This window comes from Chiloscyllium punctatum, chromosome 6, assembly GCF_047496795.1.
Source record: "Chiloscyllium punctatum isolate Juve2018m chromosome 6, sChiPun1.3, whole genome shotgun sequence".
NCBI lineage: Eukaryota > Metazoa > Chordata > Chondrichthyes > Orectolobiformes > Hemiscylliidae > Chiloscyllium > Chiloscyllium punctatum.
Window position 1 is genome coordinate 12,734,456 of NC_092744.1, and position 26,813 is coordinate 12,761,268.

The window sequence follows — 26,813 nt, forward strand, 5'->3', positions numbered from 1 at the left end:
ATTAGCACATCGACCTGGACCCAATATACCGACCACTGCAGCGGACAGCTGGAACTGACAACCGGAAGCGGCAGATTCAAACCACTATAAATGCTGGAGGAAAGATCACAGAAGTGCTTCACAGGAGGCTCCCAAGCACTGAGGATGTCACCTAGACAGGGAACGAAACATCTGCAACACAAATTCCCAGCTCGGCAAACAGAACCACAACAACGAACACCTGAGCTACAAATCTTCTCACAAACTTTGAATAAAAGGTAAAAGCAGGAGAAAAGAAGCAAAATAAATTCAGAAACCACCACAGCGCGAAAAGAAAACTTGAGAGGTGCATTTATATACACAGCACATTCCATGTACTCAGATTCTGTCCTTTTATAGCCTGTGCTGTAGTTTCAAAGAGACAGTAGGTATTGTCGCAATGTTAAAAAAAAAAATTGTGCTTTCTGCATAGCAAGACAATAATTGATAAAATCTTATTTCAAAGTGCTGGGTTGAGGGATCAGGCTCAGCCAGTACACCAGAAAAATTTCTCTGACCTATGTCAAAACCGTGAGATTTTCGGCACTCACTCACGCAAGGGGAGATGATAATTTCACTGGGTTGGTGGTTTTACAGAAACCTAGGTTCATGTTCTGGTAAGAGAGTTCAAATCCCATCATAACAGAGAACAAAATTGGAATTCAATAAAAAGTCTAGAATAATCTAGCTTCATGGCAACGATTATCATTGCTGGAATAACCCATTGAGTTCACTGATGTCCTTCAGGGAGGGAGAAATCTGTCAGCATTATCTGGTCTGGCCCACACGTGACTCCAGAACAATGTGGCAGACTCTTACTGCCCTCTGGGGAATTAGGGATAGGCAATAAATGCTCGACCAGCCAGCGGCACCCACATCCTGTGAACAAATAATATATAAAAAAATACACTTGGCTTTGAACCACTGCAACCAAGAGCTGGTAGTTCTGACAGTGTAGCATTCCCCCTGCTCTGCATTGGGAATACCATCCTGGGTTTAGTGCTCAACACCCTGGAATGGGAACTCTGAAGGACACAATCTCCAGAGTCAGAAGGGCGAATGGTAAGCCAAGCGGAGGGTCAGCAGCTTTCTAACACTGAAGAAAACATATCATGAGCATGACAGGTTGCAGAGTATCCAGGGTGGAAGAGAACTGAAGTACTAATCAGCAGGGCACAGTGTAAATGCCTCCTTTCTGCTTTGCTTTGAATTTCAGATGCTTTTGGGGTATCTGTTGAAATATACCCCAAATATATTTCACATTAATAGGCTCCACATTAATAGGCATGTGGGTGACACCCTGAACAGCATGAGACAAAGAACAAAGAAAATTTACATCCCAAGAACAGGCCCTTCGGCCCTCTAAGCCTGAGTTGATCCAAATCCACAGTCTAAACCTGTGGAATTCTTAAGCATCGGTATCCCTTTGCTCCCCACCTACTCATGCATCTGCCCAGACACATCTTAAATTAAATTTACCGTGCCTGCCTCTACCTCTGCTGGCAACGCGTTCCAGGCACCTACCACCCTCTGTTTAAAGTACTTGCCACTTATATCCCCCTTAAACTTTTTACCTCTCACCTTGACAAGTAGGCCATTCAGCCCATAGACTCTGCTCTGCCACACATTTTTATTGAATTCATGGAATCATAGAATCCCAACAGTGTGAAAGCAGGCCATTTGCCCCATCAAGTCAACACTGACCTTCCGAAGAGCATCCCACTCAGACTCACCCCGCTACCCGATCCCCGTAGCCCTGCATTTCCCACAGCTAACCCACCTAGCCTGGAGGTCCCTGGACTCTATGGGCAATTTCCCACAGCCAATCCACTTAATCTGCACATCTCTGGACTGTGGGGTGGAACTGGAGCAGACACATGGGCAACAGACAAACTCCAGAGATGGTCGCCCGAGGCTGGAATTGATCCCGGGTCCCTGGCGCTGTGAGGCAGCAACGCTAAACACCGAGCCACCCTGTCGCCCAGCCTCAATGAGAGAATTCAAAGTGATGATGGCTGATCTGATCATCCTCCACCACACTTTCCTGCCTTTTCCCTTTTATTGCTGATGATTGCCTCACTGATTAAACACCTGTCTCCTTTGAATATACTTAAATGACCCAGCTCTGTGGTAAAGAATCCCACAGAGTCACTATCCTCAGAGAGAGGAAACACCTCCGGTTTGGTCTTGAATACTCAAACTCTTGGTCTGAGATGATGCCCACTGGTCTGAAACACTCCCGGGCAGGGGCGGGCGGAGGAGAACAATCTCTCTACACCTACCCTGTCTGGTCCCCTAAAACCCCTGCGCGTTTCATCAAGGTCACCTCATTCCTCCACATTCCAATGAATCTGGACAAAAATCACTTGGTGGCTTCCAGCATATTCAGCACACGAAGGCTTGAACAGAACTAAAACCACAAATTGCTGGAAAAACTCAGCAGGTCTGACAGTATCTGTGGAGAGAGAAACAAAGTTAAAAGCTTTCAAGTCCAGTACGACACTTCTTCAGAATGCCAGCATTCACATGATATTGTCAAGGCTTGACAGAATTGTATATCGTCCAGCGCACCTACAGCAATTAGTTTATAAAGGACTACTAAGCTGGCACAGAGGACCGTGAAGCGTAAAAATGAATTGCTTAAAATTACGCAAATAACTACAAATACTGAAAGTAGTAACAAGAAGCAAGGATGCAGGTTAATTTGACAGTCCATTACCTTTTGGGATATGAAGAGGAGTGTGGTTTGGATCCTGACGAAGTAATGCTTCCTGTGGTATCGATTACAGTGGTCTTGTTCCTGTTGTCAGCACCTACATTATTCGGTGATGATGAAAAGGAACAGATATTGAACAATCTCAGGTGGAAATGGACTGCGCTGGCAAATTGCATAGAGGTGGGACTCTCCTACGATCGAAACACTCCTGTCTGGTGCTGAAGTGTATCGCTCTGCAATTCCAGTCCAGTTAGGCAGACAGACACACTGCACAACATCTACCCAAACCCCACGTTCACAAGCTTCTCAAATAAACTTACTCACATCCTCAGAGCATTCCGCAGTACTGGAGTCAAAAGGAGAAACTACTCCCAATATGGCACTCAAAAACACCTAGTCCTGAGAAAGCCTTTCACTTTCTTCTATAAACATGGCAGTCGAAGTCAACACAAGTTCCTCGCCAGCTGGTCAATGGACCAATGGTCAATAACCTCCATGACTGTCCAATCAGATTAACGGGTACCTTTTTTTTCCCCCAAAAACAACTACCTTTAAACGTGAACTCGGCCAGGACAATCACAAAGGCCAACCTCCCATCTATAGAATCCATCTTCCAGGCCCGCTGTCAAGGAAAGGCCACCAGCATTCTCAAAGATCCATCCCAGCCTGACAATGTTTTTAACAACCTCTACCATCAGAGAGAAGGTACAGAAGCCTGAACACACAAACTAGCTGATTTCATAACAGTTTCTACCCTACTATTGTTAGAATATTGAATGGACTCAAACTCTTAACATTCGCCTGTACCTGTGTTTGTTTTTGCCACTATCTATGCTACTTAACTCTGTGATCTGCCTGTATTGCTCGCAAGACAAAGCTTTTCACGGTGCCTCGGTACACGTGACAATAAATAAATTCAAATTCAAGAAAGAAACAAACACAAACTAAATGACACTGGCTAATAACCAAGAACAACACAACGGAATTTCTGTGGTTCATCAGCAGTCCGACGATAGCATTCCAATCACTCCCAGATACCCATCATGATACTGTAGTACACAGGTCACAGGATCCTAACTTGGGTCCAAGACGTGCACACAGCCAAAAAAAAAACACACAAAATTTTACAGCCTGAGGGCCAGAGGTATCTTGTGTAGCAACAGAACAGATCTCATGGTGTCTCTACTCAACATTTTCTTTTAAAGTCTGACTATCATGGAGAATTTATAACAAGAACCAAAGACGCCAAGTAGAAAGCATGCCTCCAACGCTAATAACTCCTAACAACTTCAGGAAACTATCCTTCATTACTACGGTAAACACAATGCATTTACCTGTTTGCATTTTGAAAGTATTGGACAGTTCCTCGTTAGCTTTACGTGCAGAAGATTTCCCCAAAGCATCAGCAAAGCCAGATGGTTCCTAGAGATAGAAGGTAGAAAGCAGTTCAGCATTTAATTTATCCCTGTACCATCAAAATCCATCAATTACTCAGATCTGGGAGGAAAAGGAAGGGAGATGCGATGGCTGGAGAAGACCGGGCAGTAGGACCAGGGGCACTGAAGGAGGAGCAACCAAGGTGGCACCACCTGGGAGGTGGGTAGAGGGACCGCACGTGCGTCGCCGCTGAATTCACTTCCCGGGACAGGCGACGCCACTGACAGGCAACAGTGCAGACATTGCAGAGTTTGCCACAGTCCACTGTTGATCCAGCCCATCTCCATGTAAGTGGTGGCCATGCTGCATTCTTTAATCACAATGGCCTGCAAGTATACAGGAAAAGCAGGCAAAAGTGAGGACTGCAGATGCTGGAGATCAAGTGCATGGTGCTGGAAAAGCACAGCGGGTCAGGCAGCATCCGAGGAGCAGGAATATCGATGTTGGGGCAAAAGCCTTTCATCAGGAATTTTGGAAAATTGGTAACTTGGAAAAGTGGCTATTAGTCCATCTGTTTATAAAAAGGCAGGTGACGGGGCAGTGGATTTGTATCGTTAACCCTGTCACTGGCCAGGGCCAATATGAAAAACATGGCACAGGTCAAAAGAAGCCCATCATAAGAAACGGGGTTAGACAGTTTAATGAGTTATAAATGGGCCATAGGGTGGGGATGTCCAAACTGTTTGAACAGAGGGACATATTCATGAGGTGTAGCCAAAATGTGCAGTGCACTGAACAACTTTTCCAGTTTTGTTACTTAAGGATCTCCTGCTGTGTTAACCATAGGACAGCAATCATGGCAATGGTAATGATAGAGTCATAGAGGTTTCCAACATCAAAACAGACCCTTCAGCCCAACCTGTCCATGCTGCCCAGTTTTCACAATTAAACTGTCCCCCTTGCCTGCATTTAATCCATATCTCTCCCATACCAATCCCATCCAGTTACCTGTCCAAATGTTTGAGTGACAAAATTGTACTTGCCTCCACCACTATTTCAGACACTCACCACCATCTATGTGAAAAGAGTTGTCCCCCCTGGACTATTTGTATCTCCCTGCTCCCACCTTAAATCTATGGCCTCTAGTTCTAGATTCCCCCACCATGCAGAAAAGCTGTTGGTTCTCTACCTTATCTATGCCCTTTATAGACCTTAAAATCCTGTTTCCTACAATTTGGAAGATGTTAAACCACCCCAGGTCAGTGGTTTTGCTCTCTGCATTTCTCTCATTCCGTCTGTGCCTCTGTCTTCCAGTTTCCTAACCCCACCAGGGCAGGAAGGGGGTAGCAATAAGGGGCAGGAATGGGGAGGATTAGCACTGGTGGACTGGGTTTCAGGTAGCAGCAACTCGACACTTCTGAGAGAGTTATTACACACAATATCAGCAGTCAAGTCCAAGGCTTTGGTGGGAAGGTATAGAGGCTTTGGGTACCAAGGAGCACTCATCACACTCAGTCCCAGGAGGCCCATCCCAGCCTTGCTTGCTGAAAGATGCTCAGAACATGCTCTCACACTCCCAGCTCGGATTACAACTGAAAGAGATGAACACAGTGACAGAAAGCTACCAACTGCGATAAGCAACTGATCCACTGCAGGGAACAAATCAGTGGAAAAAAACGTTTACCTCAGAGCACTGACCTATCCCACTGCCATTCCACAAGACCAGAAGATATATGAAGCAGAATCTACAGTGCACCAATGTTCACTGATCCATTTATTGTTTAATAAATCTGTTTGGCAGTTTATAGCCTTGACCACAATTTAATGATATTCATCTAAACTATTCATGCAAAAAGAAGCAATATTCTTCTCCATGAAAAAAAATTCCCGAATGATATGGCACCTCTTAACTCTTACCTCTTCCATCACTGGCCCCGGTGTGAACTTTTCCGTGGGGAGTGGTTTTCCCTGGTGAAAATTTGTAAGGATTACAGCAATAGTCGACAGGGTCTTTCCCTAGGAAAATGCAAAACAGAAAAATCACTTTACAATGAGACACGGAAACTTGTAATTAAAGTTATTTCTCCCAAACATGAACAAACTGCAGCCATGAATCAAAAGATAGTGACTACGCTGCTTTCCAACTCCTCTCCCTGTTCAGGGATACAAAAAGGAAATAGCCTCACCCAACAGGGGCAGAAGAAACCATCCCAGAGCTTCTGGGGCTGACATGTACATTTTGGAACTGATTCAGTCCCACCAGATACTCAGGTTGCTTGCAATATTTCATCTCATTGCTTTGGTGACATGAAGCCTGTTTGTTCCACTGGATGGCCTCTTTACCACTGCTGGTCAACGTTGCATCTTAAAGGCTGGTTCACTGCAGCCTGTTTACCTGGTACATCCCAGGTTATTAATGGCTTTACACAACCTCATCCAAAAAGAGAGAATACTGGCGGACTGCCCAGTTGCTTCATTTTTGACCAACTCAATCTCTTTGCATCTAATCACTATCACAATCACGTTCTTGAACTGTGTATTATCAACGACTTCCTTCTAGAGACCGAAGCATCCAAACTCAATAATTCCAGTACCAATGGCCCATGTGACTGCCCAGATAATAAGAAACAAACTAGATGGATCTTCCTTCATCTGGCAATTCCTACCTTTCACTGCGGTGTTAACATGTAATAAGGCGGAGGTTATGTTTGTCAAATCATTTAAAACTTTAGCCCAATCTTCCATTGAAGATGGAGCTAAAGACCATAAGACACTGGAACAGAAGTAGACCATTCAGCCCATCAAGTCTGTTCCACCATCCAACACAATCATGGCTTATTTGATAATTCTCATCTCTACTTTCTTGCCCTTTCCCCAAAACCCTCAAGTCCCTTATCAATAATCTCAGCCTTGAACAGCCCTCTGTGATAAAGAGTTCCACTGATTCACTAACCTCAGAGGAGAAATTCCTCCTTCTCTCTCTCTCTCAAATAGATGGCCTCTTACTCTGAGATGATGCCCTCTGGAGCTCAACTCTGCCACAAGGGGGAAACCACCTTTCCACAACTATCCTACCAAGCCCCCTAAGAAACTCGGATGTCTTAACAGGCATCTTGAAAGTTTCACAAATGAAACATCTGTGAAGAAAGCCATTCAAAAGGAGCTAACTAATGGTATCCATTTAACTCATTTTGCGGAAACTAAAAATTACTCTAATGCTAAAAATAACCTTCACAAATTTAGACAGCAATTCCGTCAAAAGACATTGATGGAATCCCTCTGGGCAATTAGGGACTGGCAATAATTGGTTGCTATGCAATGATGGCCTCATCCTGTGAATGATGTTTTTCAACTGATTGAACCTCAATGGTGTATTTTTGAGACCGAGTTCTACAATTCCATTAAGCTAAAAAAGTGATTAAGTTCTTTTTCACTTCACTCGTGACTGGCCTGGTTCTATTTTTAAGATTACACCTTTTCATTCTGTATTTTCCCCACAATACAGGAATTAGTTTCTATTTTAACAAGGCATGACAAAGTCAATAAACATCAGAAACCCTAAAAGCATTGTGGGTCAACCCACATCAGGTGGACTGCAGCAGTTCACCACCACCTTCAAGGGGCAACTAAGGATGAGCAATAAATGCTGGGCCCAGCCAGCAATGCCCACATACCTTCTGTAATTTTTTTAAAAATGCTATATTGCCCAGAGGGCAATTAAGAGTCAACCACATTGCTGAGAGTCTGGAGTCACATGCAGGTCAGACCAGGCAAGGATAGCAGTTATCTTCCCTAAAGGACATTAGTGAACCAGTCTGGCTTTTCCAATAATCGACAATTGACTCATGGTCTTCACTTGACTCTTAGTTCCAGATTTTTACTCAATTCGAATTGCACTATCTACCGTGGCAGGATTCAAATCCAGGTGCCAGAAATTTACCTGGGTCTCAGAATTATCAGTCCAGAGAGAATTCCACCAGGCCTTCACCTTGTGCCGGGAAATCGATTGATTTTTGTTCGGCAATGGCTTTAAAGAACGAGGCCAGAGATCGTAAATGGAGCCAAAAACCAGATTGGTCGTGATCTCACCAGATTGCACAGAAGGCTGGGAGGGACTGAGTAGCTAATCCTGTTTGTGTGTTTGTGGAATTAATTTCAAAGCAGAGTGCTCTTTAGAGGAAGACAAGCGATTTTCCCTTGCCTTACAGGGACAGCTGTTCCTGGTTGAGGAGAGATCCTCACTTCCTACAGAAAAACAGGAGTTCTTATTTCTCCCTATTCAGTATAGAGTCATCCTCCCTCCAATCTTTCTACAGCTTTCTCATTTGTTTCCTTCCCCAGTTCTGACAGTGGTGGGCCTCTCCTTTCCTGTGGGGAAAAGTGAGGACTGCAGATGCTGGAAACCAGAATTTAGATTAGAGTTGCGCTGGAAAAGCACAGCAGGTCAGGCAGCATCCGAGGAGCAGGAAAATTGATGTTTTGGGTAAAAGTCCTTCATCAGGAAGAGAGGCCGGGAGCCTCCAGGGTGGAGAGATAAGTAGGGGTAGGGCTGGGGAGAAGGTATCAAGGAGTACAATGGGTGAATGGGGGTGGGGATGGAGGTGATAGGTCAGAGGGGAGGGTGGAACGGAGCGGTGGGAAGGGAGATTGGCAGGTAGGACAGGTCATGAGGACAGTGCTGAGCTGGAAGGTTGGAATGGAGGTAAGGTGGGGCAGGGGCGGGGGGAAGCGAAAATGAGGAAATTGGTGAAGTCCCCATTGATGCCCTGGGGTTGAAGCATTCCAAGGCAGAAGATGAGGTGTTACTTTCCGAGGCCTTCTGTCAACCGGGGGAGCTGTCTGTTGCTTTTATTTGGTACGTGATGTACAGGATAATAACTAAAACCCTTGCAGGCCCAAAAGTTACATTGACAAAGCTATAGTTACCAAGCCCATGTCGTCAGCCAGGATTCCTCCACGAACATTTTCGGGTCTCTCCTTCTCTGCGAAATTTGTCAGCAGGTTATAATACAAGCCGTTCCTCTGCTCCCAGAACGGAGGCAGGTCTGCATTATTCTCTCGCAGTACCATCCAAGCCAGGGCCTGCTTCTGGTGAGGGAGCAAGGGAGTGCAAACAGCCTGGCAACACAAAAAGCAAGTCGTTGGAATTCGTAACAAAGAACCTATCAGTGAGTCAGGAGAGAGAATCATAGAACCCCTACACAGTGTGGAAACAGGCCCTTCGGCCCAACAAGTCCACACTGACCCTCCGAAGAGTAACCCACCCAGGCCCATTCCCCTACTCTATTATTCCATATTTACCCCTGACTAATGCACCTAACTTATACATCCCTGAAAACTACAGGCAATTTTGTATGGCCAATTCACCTCACCTGCACATCTTTGGACTGCAGGAGGAAACCGGAGCATCCGGACGAAACTCAAGCAGACACAGAGAATGTCTGTGGAGTTTGCACAGTCATCAGAGGCTGGAAACCGACCCGGGTCCCTCATACTGTGAGTTAGCAATGCTAACCACTGAGCCACCATGCCACTCAAGGATACCTTTGTGACTCTTGAAGCACTAACTCACTTGCAGCCCCAAACATTCAAAACTCCTGGCCACTCAAGATGTTGAATCCGTTCAGAGGGCGGTCAAAGTCAGCAGCACTTCCTGAGGAAGTCACAGGACCCTTGCATCCAGTTTTCCACACCACACAGATAGAAAAAGGTGCCCAAGTGATTCTGCAAATTTCCGCCAAATACTCCCTGCGTTGACTGTAAAATGGGACCTAATATGTCCACATGGGAAATCAAACATTGGCTCAAAATAGCAAGTGCAAGAATCCCAAAGACAAACGACAGGCCGTTTTGCTATAATGCATGTTTCATCAGTGCGAACTGGCTATAACACGACTGACAAATTGTGGAAGCTGTTTGGATAATGCAAACTTTCTACTGAATAGGTATTGCGATTTTCTATTAGCAATCTTGTACAACACAAGGTTGAAGAGGAACACAACTGTCACATTATAGCAGAACGACCGACACAAAAGGAGAATTTTTGTATGCCACAATTAGGACTAGTGGGAAATTGTAAAATTAGTGCAGTTTTAGCAGTACAGACTTGATGGGCCAAATGGCCTCTTCCGTATTGTATGATTGTGAACTCTCTGCACGATCTTACCTAAACGTTCTTCCTCCATGAAAAGACAAGCCAATTACCAGGAGCAATGCCAAAATCAGTTTAGTGTCTTCTAGTTCAGTAGGGTGGAGAGTTCAGAAACTTACTAGTGTATCATCCCCTTCTCAGGTCTGCAGCCACCTACCTACAGGACTTGCAGTTTTCAATCTTAAAATCCATCAACAAAAGTCAAGAAGATGTCAGACTCAACCTTAGTCTCCAAATAACAAAGTCATTAATTTATACCCCAAATCATAATCTACATAAATATTGTGTTGCAGTACTTCATATAAAACTCTGTTGCTGGTGCTGCCTGTCAGATGACAGGTTAAAGCCAGGTCTGCGTCGTTTTTAATTGACTCATGGGATGTGGTAACATTTCTCACCCGTTCCTAGCTCCCCCAGGGGTGGTGGTGGTGAGTTGCCTTCTCGAGCGACCACAATCCATGTGCTGCAGGTAGACCCAAAATGCGATTAATGTGAGAATTTCAGGATTTTAAACCATTGACACCAAAAGGCACTGTGACACATTGCCAAGTCAGGATAGAGAATGGCTTGGAAGAGGAACTTGCTGGTGGTGACGTTCCCCTATACCTGCAGGCTTGTCCTTCTAGATGCTAGTGGTTGTGGGTTTAGAAAGTACTGTCTGAGGAGCCTTTGGATGAATGTCTTCGGCACATCCTGTAGATGCTGATACTGCTCCGACTGAGTGTTAGTGGTGGAAGGACTGAAGGCTTGTGGGATGTGATGCGAATTAAGCGGGCTTTATCCTGGATGGTATCAAGCTTCTACTAGAGTGTTTTTGGGGCTGCACCCATCACACACCTGCCTTCCACCTTGCAGATGGTAGGCAGGGCTTTGTGGAGAAAACTTAGCCATCACTCCTTTGACATTGAATAGCTTTATCACTACTAAACACCCAACCAACGGTACCACTGACCAGAAATTGAACTGGACCAGCCATATAAATACAGTAGTTACAACCGCAGGTCCAAGGCAAGGAAACCTACACCAAGTAATTAATTTCCTGATTCCCCAGGGCCTGTCAACCATCTCCAAGTCAGGAGTAGAATGGAACTCTCCCCATTGGTCTGCATGGGTGCAGTTCCAACAACATGCAAGAAGCTTGACACCATGCAGGTCAAAGCAGCTGACGTGACTGGCAAAGCATCCACAAGCATCTAGTCATTCCACCACTGACACTCAGTAACACCGTCTACAAGATGCACCATAGAAATTCAATCCTTGCACCATTGACAAACATGTCAATATCATGTCTTTTCATTTTTGTGCTGTTCTTTTAAATTGTGGATCGAAATGAGAAAGAACCAGTTTGAAACCCAGGGATTTACAAAGATGGCTGCATGGTTTAACGCAAGGCATTTGAAACCTTTTATGAACCCGTTGGCTTCCAGCAACATGCAGACAAACTGGAGCCTTAGAGTCATTTACAAGTGAAGCTGATTGATAATTGGTGTTTAGTCCACAAACGAATGACAAACATCCTCTGGCTACCAACAATAAGGTTGCCATTTAGCTGAATAGCTTGTGTTTTGAAGAGGACAGAGAGAAGATTTGTCAGATCACAAGATGTGCAGTAGTCAAAAAACACCGAGTTCTCTGCAGGAAGACACTAAACCTGAAGGCGGCCAGTCTACTTTTCCTTCAACTCAGTTGGGACATTGAGTGGATACGTGAGAGGCAGCCACTCTGTGTCGCTTGCAAACCGATGGAGATATTCGGAAAAATAAAGTTCAAGGCGAAAGCTTCAGATTAAGAAAAATCAACTCCAACAGATTTTGTGAACAAAGACTACAGAAATGCTTTCCCTGTTTTCCCTATGCCCTGTGTCGGTGGATGTGAAAGGGGAAGTTTATTAGGGATTTATCGTTTTGATTGGTAGAGTTTGCTTACTTTAGTTTAATTGCTTACCTATAGTTAGAGGGGAAAGTGAGGACTGCAGATGCTGGAGATCAGAGCTGAAAATGTGTTGCTGGAAAAGCGCAGCAGGTCAGGCAGCATCCAAGAAGCAGGAGAGTCGACGTTTCGGGCATGAGCCCTTCTTCAGGAATGAGGAAAGTGTGTCCAGCAGGCTAAGATAAAAGGTAGGGAGGTGGGACTTGGGGAAGGGGTATTGGAAATGCGATAGGTGGAAGGAGGTTAAGGCGAGGGTGATAGGCCGGAGTGGGAGTGGGGGCAGAGGGGTCAGGAAGAAGATTGTAGGTTAGGAAGGCGGTGCTGAGTTTGAGGGATTTGACTGAGACAAGGTGGGGGGAGGGGAAAATGAGGAACCTTGCAGAACGTTTTAGAGAATACCTCTGGGATACCCGGACCGACCAACCCAACCACCCCGTGGCTCAACACTTTAACTCCCCCTTCCACTCCACCAAGGACATGCAGGTCCTTGGACTCCTCCAACGCCAGACCTGGCAACACGACGGCTGGAGGAAGAGCGCCTCATCTTCCGCCTAGGAACCCTCCAACCACAAGGGATGAACTCAGATTTCTCCAGTTTCCTCATTTTCCGTCTCCCCACCTTGTCTCAGTCAAATCCCTCAAACTCAGCACCGCCTTCCTAACCTGCAATCTTCTTCCTGACCTCTCCGCCCCATCACCCTCACCTTGACCTCCTTCCACCTATCGCATTCCCAACGCCCCTCCCCCAAGTCCCTCCTCCCTACCTTTTATCTTAGCCTACTGGACACACTTTCCTCATTCCTGAAGAAGGGCTCATGCCCGAAACGTTGATTCTCCTGCTCCTTGGATGCTGCCTGACCCGCTACCTATAGTTAGAGTCTAATGGTTTGTAATAAATAATCATTTCCTGTTAAATACAGAAGCCTGGTCCATGCTTTAAACCATCCTCAAATCTGAAAATTAGGTAGTTTGGGCATTTTGTCCATTTCTCTTAAAATCTTTAGTTGTTGTATACCATGGGTATAATGGAGCTCAATTTACAACACGTTACCCCAGTGAGTCAGGAAACACAGTAGCAGGAGTACGTACCATCTACAAGATGCACTGCAATAACTCATCAAAGTGCCCAAGGCATGAGGTGGCCCAGTGGTTAGCACTGCTGCCTCATAGCATCAGGGACCCGGGCTCGATTCCAGCCTCGAGCTACTGTCTGTGTGGAGTTAGCACGTTCTCCCAGTGTCTGCTTGGGTTCCCTCCAGGTACTCCGATTTCCAGAGCTGAATTACCCACAGTGTTCAGGGATGTGTAAGTTAGTCAGGGGTACATGTAGAGTAATAGGGTAGAGGAACAGGTCTGACTCTTTAGAAGGTCGGTGTTGGGCCAAAGAGCCTGTTTCCACACTGTAGGGATTCTATTCTGTGAAATCTTCCAAACCCACACCATAACCATCTAGAACGAGACTAGTAGACATAGGGGAACACCAACATCTGCACATTCTCCTCTATCCTGACTTGGAAATGCAATGAATACTCCTTCACTTTGGGTTAAAATCCTGTAACTCCAGAAGCTAACATCACTGTTGACATGCTGCTCATTCCCAAATTCCCTGTTAGCTCATCTGTGGACCATCTCAGACTCGTAATTTTGTCCAAAAGCAACAGCGCAATATTCGTGTATCTGACCTTAGCTGGTTCCATTTCCCGAGTCTTGTCATGTTCTTTCAGATCTTCAAATATTTTGTCAAATTCATTCTTGAGCTGCAAGAATAAAAATCTGTCATTGCACTTCTGAGAGAAAAGCAAACTAGCTTCAATAGGGATAGAACTGTACTACTTTTGACACTTGTACAAGTACAGAAAGCTATAAACTATAATCTTTAAGTTTAAATTTAATTTAAATTTTTTCAGGCTAAAAGAGTCAAAGGGTTTGGGAAGAAAGTGGAAACAGGGAACTGAGTTGGATGATCAGCCAGGATGTTACTGGATGGTGGTGCAGGCCCGAAGGGCTGAATGGCCTATTCCTGCTCCTATTTTCTGTGGTTCTATGTCACACAAGACCAACTGAAGGTAGAAAAGAGACTTTGGTTCTCAAATTTGACCAAGTGTCTATTTTATCCTTGGACCCTTGGCGTAAAGAGCCATTAACTCCGAGCTGGGGATGAGGATATCAGAGATATACAGCAATGGAAACAGACCATTTGATCCAACTCGTCCATGCCAACCAGATATTCTAAATTCATCTAGTCCCAATTGCCAGCATTTGGCCCATATCCCTCTAATTCCTTCATAGTCACATACCCATCCAGATGCCTTTTAAATGTTGTCATTGTACTAGCCTCCACCACTTCCTCTGGCAGTTCATTCCATACACACACCACCCTCCGTAAAAAAGTTGCTCCTTGGATCCCTTTTAGATCTTTCCGCACTCACCCTAAACCTATGCCCCTCTAGTTTTGGATTCCTCTACTATGGGACAAAGGCCTTGGCTATTCATCATATCCACACCGTTCATAATGTTATAAAAACTTCTAGATGGTCACCCCTAGCTTCCAATGCTCCAGAGAAAATAGCCCCAGCCTATTCACCCTCTCTCTAGAGCTCAACCCTCCAACCCTGGCAACATCCTTGTAAATCTTTTCTGCGCTCTCTCAAGTTTAAGGGTGCAGAAAACATACTGACACTTATTATCCAGGAACACAAGGATTGATCAAAGCACCAAGGTACCCTCTGCCTGAGGAACCATACACCCAGCGTCTATTGAACTCAACAGCCCACTGCACAATGCATCTGCTAAACCCTGGTACAGTCTTATAAAGCTGACTTACTCATAATTACGACATCATGATTACCAGCTAAGGAGTTAACAAAATACTTTACCTGTTCCACTGTCATCTGCACAGCAGTGTGCACAGGAGCTTTGTAACTGGGACCCGGTCTTGCTGATCCCATTCCAGACCATGCCTCAGCAATCCCACCACCTAAAAGAGAACCTCCAGCCAAAGTGCTATATGAATGAGACTGATTCAGACCAACCAAATACAACAGTGTCCATATCATCGGCTTTATCAATTATATTGCAACTTACGTTTTATGACAGTGTACAGGTTTACAAACTGCTTCAGTCGAGTGCCACTCTCACAGTGATATAGCAGAGGTCACACTCTGCAGCAATGATGTAAACTGCAGAAGGGGACTGACTTGGTGCTTTTGAAGGTGGAAGATGGATTGAATGGGACATTACGTAGAAAGGAAGTTCAAGTGAGATTGCTGAAGCCTCTCTCACCAATGATAAGGCTGATCCACATACGGGAATAATCACAGTGAAGGTTTATTGGAAGCAAGAGTCAAGACGATTGCCGAATACACGGTCGCCTCGGAGACTAAAATCTAGCCCAATCCATCAGCATGGTGCTGAGGAAACAACATATTGTTGGGAGGGAAAATACAGAGCATGCTGGAAATCTGAGACGAATGCTGGAGAAACTCAGCAGATCTGGCAGCCCGAAGAGAGAGAGAAACAGAGTTAACAGAGACATATTAACAGAGACATGCAGCACAGAATCTGACCCAGAGTCCAACTCATCCATGACAACCAGATATCTGAAGTTAATCTAGTCCCATTTTCTAGCGCTTGGCCCATATCCCTCTAAACCCTTCCTATTCATATACCCATCCAGATGCCTTTTAAATAGTCATTGTACCAGTCTCCACCACTTCCTTTGGCAGCTCATTTCATACACGCACCACCCTCTGAGAAAGTTGACCCCTGAGGTCCCTTTTAAATATTTTCCCTCTCACCCTCTAGTTCTGAACTCCCCGACCCCAGGGAAACATACCTTGTCTATTTATCCTACCCATGCCCCTCATGATTTTGTAAACCTCTATAAAAGGTCATCCCCTCAGCCTCTGACGCTCCAGGGAAAACAGCCCCAGCCTATTCAGCCTCTCCCGATAACTCAAACCCTCCAACCCTGGCAATATCCTTGTAAATGCTTTCTGAACCCTTTCAAAGCTTGTCTTCGGAAATGGTATAATCTGAGGATGTGGTCTTTGAATATTTTACAGTGCTTCTTGAAAGGAAAGCAAGAGATCCCATTGCACTCTTCCAAGAAGGGCAAGAGGGGTTTTCTAGTGTCACGTGTATTACTGATCCATTTGAAGCAAGTCATCTGCTCAGTTAATTAATTGCTGCTGCAAAGCTCCTTTGCTCACGAATGCTGGCACATTTCCTAACAGAGGGGGCGGACTTGAAAAACTACTTCCACTGGCTGGAAAGTACTCCGGTTACCCTCAAAGATGCTTCAGAAACGTACTTTGTTTTTTTCTTTTTTCCTAGTCAAGAATGAAAGGCACAAGGCTGTGGATGGAACTCAGGAGGCAAAGACCACCTTAAGAAACACAATTAGGGCAACAAGGGAGAAGCCAGTAGTCACATGACACCAGGCTGCTGTCCAACAGGTTTATTTGACATCACAAGTCTCCGGAGCAATGCCCCCATCACGAGGTCACCTGATAAAGGAGCGAGGTTGCAAAAGTTGGTGATGCCAAATAAACCTGCTGGAATATTAGATTAAATTAGATTATCTACAGTGTGGAAACAGGCCGTTCAGCCCAACCAGTCCACACCGACCCTCCGAAGAGTAACCTACCCAGTCCCATTTCCTTCTGACTATTGCATCTAACACTATGGACTATTTAGTGTGGCCAATTCACCTGACCTGCACATCTTTGGACTGTGGGAGGAAACTGGAGCACCTGGAGGAAACCCACGCAGACACGGGGAGAAATGTGCAAACTCCACACAGACAGTCGCCCGAGGCTGGAATCGAACCTGGGATGCTGGTGCTGTGAGGCAGCAGTGCTAACCACTGAGCCACCGTGCCGCCCACAGCCGGTGTCGTGCGACTTCTGACTTTGCCCATCCTAGTCCTACACCAGCACATCCACATCAGAGGAAGAAGGGACCAGGAGTAGAAAAGAACAGCAAGATGTGACTTAGTGATAGGAGGCACTCCACTGTGAATGGAAGCAGTACTGAGAGGGGGTAAAAGAGTCTTCATTACAGGGCAATGAGTTCTCATCGAATCAATGATGCCGGTTGTTTTGACCGAAATTAGCTCATTTGCATGCCGTCCTCTTGCCCCACACTAAATGCTTGCTGCCAACGGTACTTTTTAAAAACTCATTTACAGGATGAGGGCCTCACTGGCTGGGCCAGCATTTATTATCCATCCTTAATCGCCCAGAGGGTAGTTAAGAGTCAACCACACTGCCGTGGGTCTGGAGTCATAGGTAGGCCAGACCAGGGAAGGATGGCAGTTTGTTTTCCTAAAGGATGTGAGTGAACGCGATGGGTTTCTCCATCGACCAACAGATGCACGGTCATCATTAGAATCCTACTTCCAGATGTTATCTGCTGTGGAAGGATTCAAAGCCGGGTCCCCAGAACGTTGTCTGGGTCTCTAGAGGAACAGTCTAGCGATAGTGCCACTGGGACATCACCTCCCTCTACTTTAAAGGCAATGAGATTGGAAAAAGGCAAAGAGTTATGTCATCAATCCCAAAATAGCTAAACTACATGTTCTTTTTCTCAATTTAAAAACAAAAAGTGGCTCTCGACATCGGTTAATCTGTATTTACCTTTTGTGGGAGGTGCCAGTTTAAACCCGTGTCTCTTTAACCTTTCCAGAACAGTGTCACGGTTTTCTTCTCTGCCCCAGAACGAAAGTTGCACTGGCATGGTGAACACGTTGTTGGCACCGTAAGGAACCACCCTGTTTGGGAAAGAAATACAGACAGTTCTCCAGCAGCACTCTTCCCTGTTCCCAATCTGGCACAGTGGACAACTGAAACCGTGCAGAGCCTTCGAGACTTGAGGAAAGGAATGCAAAACTGCTGGCAAACCCATCGCTGTGGTTACAGTTCCGAAAGATCACTAGATCCACTTCTGACCTGGTACCTAAAGAGCAAGAGGCATTAGCATGACATGGCGCGGCCACAGTGCAGTCAGGTCATGCTTAGTCCCCTGGACCCACCACTGCAATAGAAGACCTCAAATGTTTCTCAACCTGATTGAGAACAATGAGCCCTGCTTGAATCACAAGCCCCTGTTCTCTTTAGGTACCCAAACAACGCTACCTCAGGCTGCTTACCGCCAGTCTCTGACCTACACCAACTTATTAATTCAAATTGATCTCTGGTAGCACAAGAACAAAGAGCAAATCAGGAATTGGTTTTAAGCAGGCCAATTTTCTTATAGATGCATTTTAAATAATCATTCCACCAATTAGTTATGAATCCTTTTTCACTTCCACCAAAGATCACCAACGCCCCCCGCAACCTTCACTTTGGTCTTTTTTCCCCCTTCCGGGAGGACCTTGTTGAATATTTTTCCTGTCTCTTTAACTCTTCCCTGTTAAATTCCAGTAGATTTTGCCCATAATTACATCCTCTTGGCCTCATTAACAAAGCCGCTCAGAATTAGCAGCTTTACTCAGAGAGCCACAATAGATGGTTGCTAAGGAAGGTGAAAACATTGCATTTCTGAGGCTGCTGACTAACCTTACAGTAGCTGCTGCAGAAAGAGGTGTAAGAAATGTTGACAAATGACTTCCTCAGAAGCACTGATTCAAACCACATGTTTATCATGTCATTGCACGCAGCCGAAAGAAAATATTTGGGGAATATTTTTGCGTTGTTTAAAGAAAGCATCTTTGCATGTTTCTCAAGCTGTTCATAAGCATTTTACAAGATGCACTCATGAAGTTTGGTCAAGGCTGTTATGCAGGAAATCACAGCTGACACAGAAAGGTTCCATAAATACGTGATAAATGACAAGTTACATTTTGCTGTTGTTAATTGAGGGAGTAATATTGGCCGTACTGTACAAGAAAGCAAGCCTCTTTAAATAGGAGCTTGAAATGTCCATATAAAATAGCAAACAGGTTTAAGATTTCACCCAAACTACAGTCACGACAACAGTACAGCACACCCTGAACTCGGCGATCAGCCTCGATGAGATGGCAAAGTCCTGAACCCATTTCCTTCGGACTAAAAGCAAGAAAGGTAATAATTGGAGTCAAGCTGGAAATATGTGAAAAAGGACATTTATATCTAGCCTATAATCGCAAATCCTGGGCTTGCCAATATCTAATCACTCACAATGCAGTGTGTTGGTGTACCACACATGTGGAGGATCACAATTGCTTACTTTAGTAATTATCTGCACCTACAAGTTCCAAATCAAGCAACATACATTAGTCATCTTCCTTCCATAGCTTTGATAGTAGAATTGCTAACTAACATTTCAAGCTCAATGCAGCACGTTGACCAGAATTTGCAAAACATTCACTCAAACACGTCACTTGGCATTACTATGGATTTGTATTTGCAGATACATTCCATGTTGTTCAAAAAGCACACAATCTGTAGGCAGTCGGTCTGTGATATTTTGTTAACTCTTACTTTGGAAACAGAACCAGTCCGACTCAAGATTGGGATACAGGCAGACTCCAACCTCACACCTTTAATGTATTGTCTGAGCCAAGATAATACTTTTAAGTATATAAAACTGAACGAACGTTGTCTTGGTTCTGCAATTTGAAAGAAGCTCTGGGATTAACATATAAATGAAACCTGCAACCCATTCTAAAGTGATTAGAGACTGAACAGCAATCTAGGTTCGTTCAACTCATCGCATCAGTGGTATGACACTTTGATCTTTTACTGTAAATTCTATGTCCTACGATTCTGCCCCACTAGCTAACAGACGAAAGAGCAACTCTCTGTAAGCTTGCAGAGATACACAATCCTTTATCCAAAATTCTGAAATCCAAAATTTTTTTTTGTAGAGCGTGGAATGTCATTTTGGCATGTGAACAGGTGACCCAACTCTACACCCACTCAAACCACGTCACGAAGATACGATGTGGCAGCGTGGCCCAGCACGGGCAGGTGTTAACTGTGTCTCAGTACTCGTACTATTCACATGTGCATCTGCTGTTAGGTCATTTTTTTTTAATTTCACTGTGAAAAGGTCATTTATTCCGTAATCTGAAAAATTCCAAATTTCAAGAAACAATTGGCCCCAAGGATTTCGGATAAAGGATTGTGTATCTGTACTTCCAAATAAACCTGTTGGACTATAACCTGGAGTTGAGAGATTTTTAACTCTTAGCATTGCGGTAGCTCAGAACTGAACATGTTGACTCACCCTTCAACTCTGGCAAGTCTGTTATCCAGGATAAAGGCCAGAGGAGCTGCCAGTTCCCGTTTGATATGTCCCACCTGAATACCATTCACATTATTTACTTGGACTGCATTTCTGTCGTATGGGTTGTTTGGTTCTCGCTGAAGGGCAACCATTTCATTGTTGCTCACCTAATGCAAAGTTTAAAAGAAGTGTTACTAAAATGGCAGTTTTGGACATAGTTACCAGCACTTAGCTTTAAATTAAGGGCATAGCTTTAAATTAAGGGGTGGTAGGTATAGGACAGATGTTAGGGGTAGATTCTTTACTCAGCGAGTCGTGAGTTCATGGAATGCCCTGCCAGTAGCAGTGGTGGACTCTCCCTGTTTATGGGCATTTAAACGGGCATTGGATAGGCATATGGAGGATAGTGGGCTGGCGTAGGTTAGGTGGGCTTGGATCAGCGCAACATCGAGGGCCAAAGGGCCTGTACTGCGCTGTATTTTTCTATGTCTATGTTTAACCAGATTGTTTGCAAAGGCAGTCTCAGGACTTCTGAGGATTAGTAGTAGTGTCCCTACCTTGGGGCCAGGAGATTTGGGTTCAAGTCCCACCTGCTCCCGAGGTAGGTGGCATTTCATGACATGAAGGAGCAGCGCTCTGAAAGTTTGTGATTTCAAATAAACCTGCTGGACTATAACTTGGTGTCGTGTGATTCGTGACCTTGTCCACCCCAATCCAACACCTGCACCTGCACATCATCGTTCCTTAATAGTTTTGAAATAGAATTCCACCACCCAGATTTTTCCAATCAACCTATTTCAGTGAGTGGCTGGAAGCCATTTACATGGGGCACGGGCAGCATTCACAAGAAATGCTGATTATAAAATCTAGGCTGCTTAGTTCATGTACAAGAATTGTGCTTCATCGATGTTTGTGTTTTTAATCAGATGTCTGAAGTTATTTTGCTCCACAGAACAACAAAGTCCTGATCAATTCTTCTCAGTGAACACATAGAAAAAAGTAATCAATTAATAAAAAAATGCTGGTCTTTTCACTGCAATGTGGTTGAAATTTATAAGTAAAGGAAATGGTGTTTCAGATGATCAGACCAATCCTCAGACCTCATCAGAAACACTGTGAGACACCATCTCAGGAAAATACGAACCTGCCCAAAAAGGTGACACAGGCAGATTAACCAGAACGACACTTCACTTGAGTTAAATTAGGAAGGCAATTCACAAACTCGGTTTGTATTTCTGAGAGTTTGGTGAAGTTGCGAGCGAGCGGATATGAGCTGCTTAAAAATGATAAAGCGATTTTTATTTTTAAAAGAGTAGATAAAGAGTGGCGATTCCCTCTGGGAAGGGAGTACAGGGAGCACAGTAAAAATGTGAGGTGTAAAATCAGGAAGCATTTTCCTGTCTTGCTCCCCCACCCCACTCTTCTCACACAAACAAACAGGAGAAATTTAAGGAATATGAATGAATGTTTAGACGGTGATGTAAAAAATCAGAGGTATGGACCAAAGGTAAGTAAGTGGACAGATCATGGTCTTAAAATAAAAGGGTAGACAGAGCCTGTTCCAAAGAATACAAAGCAGAGATCAGATCAGCAAGATTGGTCACGAACAATAAACTGTAGATTTTAAACTGCACTGCTGAGCCCATTGACTTTTCCAAAGGCACAACACCTTCAATTTATCTGGAATACTGTCAGTAATAAGCAGTGTCTTTAACGAACTCCAGTTAAATATTGGGAAGGCTGAAGCCACCCTCTTTGGTCCCCACCACAAACTCTGCTCCCTTGCTTTGTTCCATCCTTCTCCCTGGCAAGTGCCCAAGACTAAAAAAAACTGTGCAATCCAGCTGGACAGAATTCATCCTGAATTCATCCTAGCCACTTGTCCACATAATCATTAGGACCACCTACATCCACCTGTGAAATGTGACTTTGATCCCATTTCTACTCTCGTGTTGCTAACTCCCTCTTCAATGTTGTTACTCCTGGTCTTGAATTTTCCAATATACTCCTAGCTGGCCGCTCACATTCTAGTTGATTTTGTCCAAAACTCTGCTACCCTTGACCTTATTCATACAAAGTCCTGTTAATCCATTACCGCAACGAGCACTGGCTTTGGACCAAACAATGCCTCCACTGAAAAATTCTTTTCCCGGTTCTCAATATCCATCTGTGACCTGGCCTCATTCTATCCCTACCCTCAACTCCAACCCCACAACCCTTAGATAACAACACTCATCCAATTCGGTCCTCTTGAACCCCCAATTTTTATTGATGATACTTTTGTTTTAATTAACTTATTCAGACATGTTAGTGTTCTGGAGCAATCATGGTATCCCTACAATATGGAAACAGGCCATTCAGCACATTGGAGGGTTGGTATGGACTCAAAGTGCGACCTGTGGGGCTTGAACCTGGGTCGCCTCAACCAGAGATGAGGACACTACCACTGTATACCAGAGTCCCTCTGCCCCTCAATTTCACATTGGGTGCAAGTGTCTTTAATTATCTCGGTTCCAAATTCAGAAATTCCGTCACTGACCTGCCCACTACCTTTCTTCACTTTCATCCATTGAGACACTCCTTCAAATCTACTGCTCTGACTTTGCCCCAAAATTGCTCAGTATCTTTACAATATTCCCATGAAACAACTTAGGTCTTTTTATTATGGAAGGTGCACTATGCTTTTTATTCTCTATGTTTAAGTCAATAATAAATAGGTAATTGTGGACATGGCAAATTGAAGATTTAAACGCAGCAAGTTAATATTACACCGGATTGGAAAGACAAGTCTTACCACTCCTGTATAATAACGCATCCCAACCACATTTCCACGTAGGTTTCCAAATAAAACAGAATCCAGATCTTCATCTGGTGATGCAGTGTCATCTGTTAACGTGCGGTTTATCATCTGAGATAATGTTTCTTCAGGATCTGGAGCAAAAAGAAAGCTGCCATCCGAAAACTGAGATGCAGATCGTCCACCCAAATACTGGGAACTAGACCAGTTGCGCCAGAACAGCATGCTGCAGAAATAAAAAGAAAACCATGTTTTATAACCTTAACAATAAAGGTATTTAAACTCTCAGAACTTCAAACTCATCCATCCATGAAGGCTAACAAATTCTGGTTGCTGCACTCATCATAAAATCTCAGTTCTTAAAAATGACAGAAGATTACAAGATTATTGCGAGATTACAGAAACAAAGTCCAGCACAAGTTTACTTTTTAACTGTCCCATTATTGGAGCATGATGCTTCATTAAATAACATCTCTCAAGATGCACTGTAATCAGCAAATGATGGTACCAATCTGACAATGAGAGTTAGTCCCAGTCCCACTTTCCACCTGGAAGCACAAAGCACTTTATACTTCACAAGAAAAAAAATAAACGTTGCTGGGCTCCGAAAGTTTGAGATTTCATGCAAACCTGGTGTCATGCGACTTCTGACTGTCCAAGAGAAAAAAGCAAAGGGAGGGGGGAATAAAGAAATCTATGCTATACTTCTGGTGGGATGAAATTCAGCAGTTCAAAATTAGCACTTCAAGAAAGAAAATGTCACCCACGCACTCTAGCAGGATTAAAACGCAATCAGCACACAGATGTAATAAACAGAAATTGCTGGAGAAACTCAATAGATCTGGCAGCACCTGAAAAGAGAAAGCAGTGATCCATCTCCATAATGGCATCTAGAATTTAGCATGCAGAAGAGTTACACAGATTGCACAGCCCTTATTTTGACACAGCATGATATCCTGCAGATAAAACCCCTTTAGCCAGGCAGTCTTACTTGTCCCTCGTATCCCTGAGCACAGAAAAAAGTTATGCAGGTGTGCAGCAATTATCACAAACCCAGGACCACTTCGCACAAGTTTACTTGGCTATTTTTCACTAAGCAGACCCGATAACTTCAGCAGATTTGAATACTTCTTAACAACGAGGTGCAAAGACCTCCCTGAACAATATATTTTTGTTCCCTTCAGATTATTATCTTTGATCCAACGCCTGGATTTGATGCAGATTACAGGCTGGAGTAAAAGGACTCGTGATGAAAAAAAGCAACAACATTTCGAGGCTGAGAGTGACGATGAACGCTGTGTTGGTGGGTGTTTAAAAAAAAACTGGAAATGTTGTCATGCACTCGGGGAAATAAAAAACCCAACCAGATCTCCCCTTGACTGTGGCTGCCTTATGTCAGGCCCCCAAAACACGGCTTGCTGTTGGTGAGTCATTCTTTCCATTCCGCCTGCAGCCAGCCCCTGCTTTTGACATTTACCCGGGATTACAAACCTTTTAAGCAAAAATAAGACGGCATGATGCGAAGGCAGGCTGCTTTGAGCTTCCAGCACTACATTTCTAGCCAAGGTTTTGTGCAGAGCTCTGCATTAAAACCTTCTCCACTTTTTTTTTAAAAAAGATTTGCTGCTCTCAAACCGCAACGCGCACAGAAAAGCTTTATTCTACCTCTGCAAATAATCTTCAGCACAAAAATCAAATCTTCCCTCCTGTCAGTGACTTGCAAAAAAAGGTGTCTTTTTAAAAGAAAGGCCACAAACATCAAACCCGTCCACTCCACAATCCTCGCTCCTTTCACTTTCGCCTCGGCTTGCGCGGGTTCTTGCTGATTGACACGGCTCTCGGCCAATCAGAGCGGCCCCTCGCCAGGCAGCGGCGTATCAGAGCGAGCGGCGGGGGTGGGACTCCCACCCGGGGAAGAGATACATTGTGGCAGCTGACCCAGCGACCGATTCCCCGTCCATTCATAAAGACAGGCTGGTGCTGCTTGTAGTGGTGCTGCAGTGATAATGTCCCCACCTCTGGACCAGGTCAAGGTTAGAGAAGTCACATGACACCAGGTTATAGTCCAATTGAAATCACGAGCTCTCAGAGCGCTGCTCCTGACTTCACCTGGCCAAGGGGCAGTGCTCTCAAAGCCTGTGATTTCTGATAAACCTGTTGGACTGTATTCTGGTGACTTGTGACTTTGTCCACCCCAAACCAACACCGGCACCTCCATATCTGAGCCAGAGGCCTGGGTTCAAGTCTGACCTGCGCCAAAGAGATGAAGATAGCTCTGAACAGATTGATGAGGAACTGTTTAGATACTTTATTGCATACCTCTGGAGCAGGTAGGACTTAAACCCAGCCCTGCTTAACTCAGAGATAGACATTTTACTGTTCTGCTACAAGAACCCCTTAACTCAGAGGCAGGGACATTATCATTGTGCCACAAGAACCCCCTAACTCAGAGGTAGGGACATTACAATTGTGCTACAAGAACCCCCTAACTCAGAGGTAGGGACATTATCATTGTGCCACAAGAACCCCCTAACTCAGAAACAAGACCATTATCAGTGTGCTACAAGAACCCCTAACTCAGAGGTAGGGACATTATCATTGTGCTACAAGAATCCCCTAACTCAGAGATAGGGACATTATCCATGTGCTACAAGAACCCCCTAACTCAGAAACGGGAACATTGTCATTGTGCCACAAGAACCCCCTAACTCAGAGGTAGGGACATTATCATTGTGCCATAGGAACTCTCTAACTCAGAAACAGGGACATTATCAGTGTGCTACAGGAAACCCCTAACTCAGAGATAGGGACATTAACATTGTGCCACAAGAACCCCCTAACTCAGAAACAGGAACATTATCATTGTACCACAAGAGCCCCCTAACTCAAGAGGTAAGGACATTATCATTGTACTACAAGAACCCCCTAACTCAGAGGTAGGGACATTACAATTGTGCTACATCAACGCCCTAACTCAGAGGTAGGGACATTACAATTGTGCTACATCAACGCCCTAACTCAGAGGTAGGGCATTATCATTGTGCCTCAAGAACCCCCTAACTCAGAGGTAGAGACATTATCATTGTGCCACAAGAACCCCCTAACTCAGAAACAGGGACAGTATCATTGTACCACAGGAACACCCTAACTCAGAAACAGGGACATTATCATTGTAGTAGAAGAGCCCCTAACCCAGAGATAGGCACCCATTATTAATGTGCCATAACAGCCCCCTAACTCAGAGTAGGGACATTAGAAGAGCACTTAAGATATTATATTTGTTTTCTGCTTCAAGGTTGTCCCTAATCAACCTGTTTAGAGATGTTATTAACACCTCTAGAGCAAGTGGACTTGAACCCAGGCCTCCTATTCAGGGGTAGGGACATTACCATTGCATCACAAGAGCTTCCAAATTCAGAGATAGAGATACTTCCATTGTGTTAAAAGAGCCCCTAAAATTGGAAATATTACATTTGATCTGAATTCAGTTCTGAAGAAGTCATACCAGACCTGAAAGGTTAACTTTGTTTCTCCCTGTATAAAAACATGACGTAAAGGTGCCAGTGTTAGCTGGGATGGACACAGTTAAAAATCAACTAGGAGAAAGTGAGGAC

General features: G+C 44.5%; 1 protein-coding gene across 1 annotated transcript in view; it reads right to left on the reverse strand.

The window, feature by feature from the left end:
• The window catches only part of hltf (helicase-like transcription factor), a 70,629-nt gene extending 45,598 nt beyond the window's left edge, over positions 1-25,031 (reverse strand). Inside the window, 10 exon segments of the mRNA XM_072572022.1 lie at positions 2,738-2,831; positions 4,069-4,156; positions 6,029-6,127; positions 9,038-9,229; positions 13,874-13,948; positions 15,068-15,168; positions 17,831-17,964; positions 20,403-20,569; positions 23,197-23,425; positions 24,865-25,031. Of these exon segments, the coding sequence (XP_072428123.1) occupies positions 2,738-2,831; positions 4,069-4,156; positions 6,029-6,127; positions 9,038-9,229; positions 13,874-13,948; positions 15,068-15,168; positions 17,831-17,964; positions 20,403-20,569; positions 23,197-23,424 (1,178 nt within the window). The 5' untranslated portion in view covers position 23,425; positions 24,865-25,031.
• Between the last annotated feature and the right edge of the window lie 1,782 nt (positions 25,032-26,813).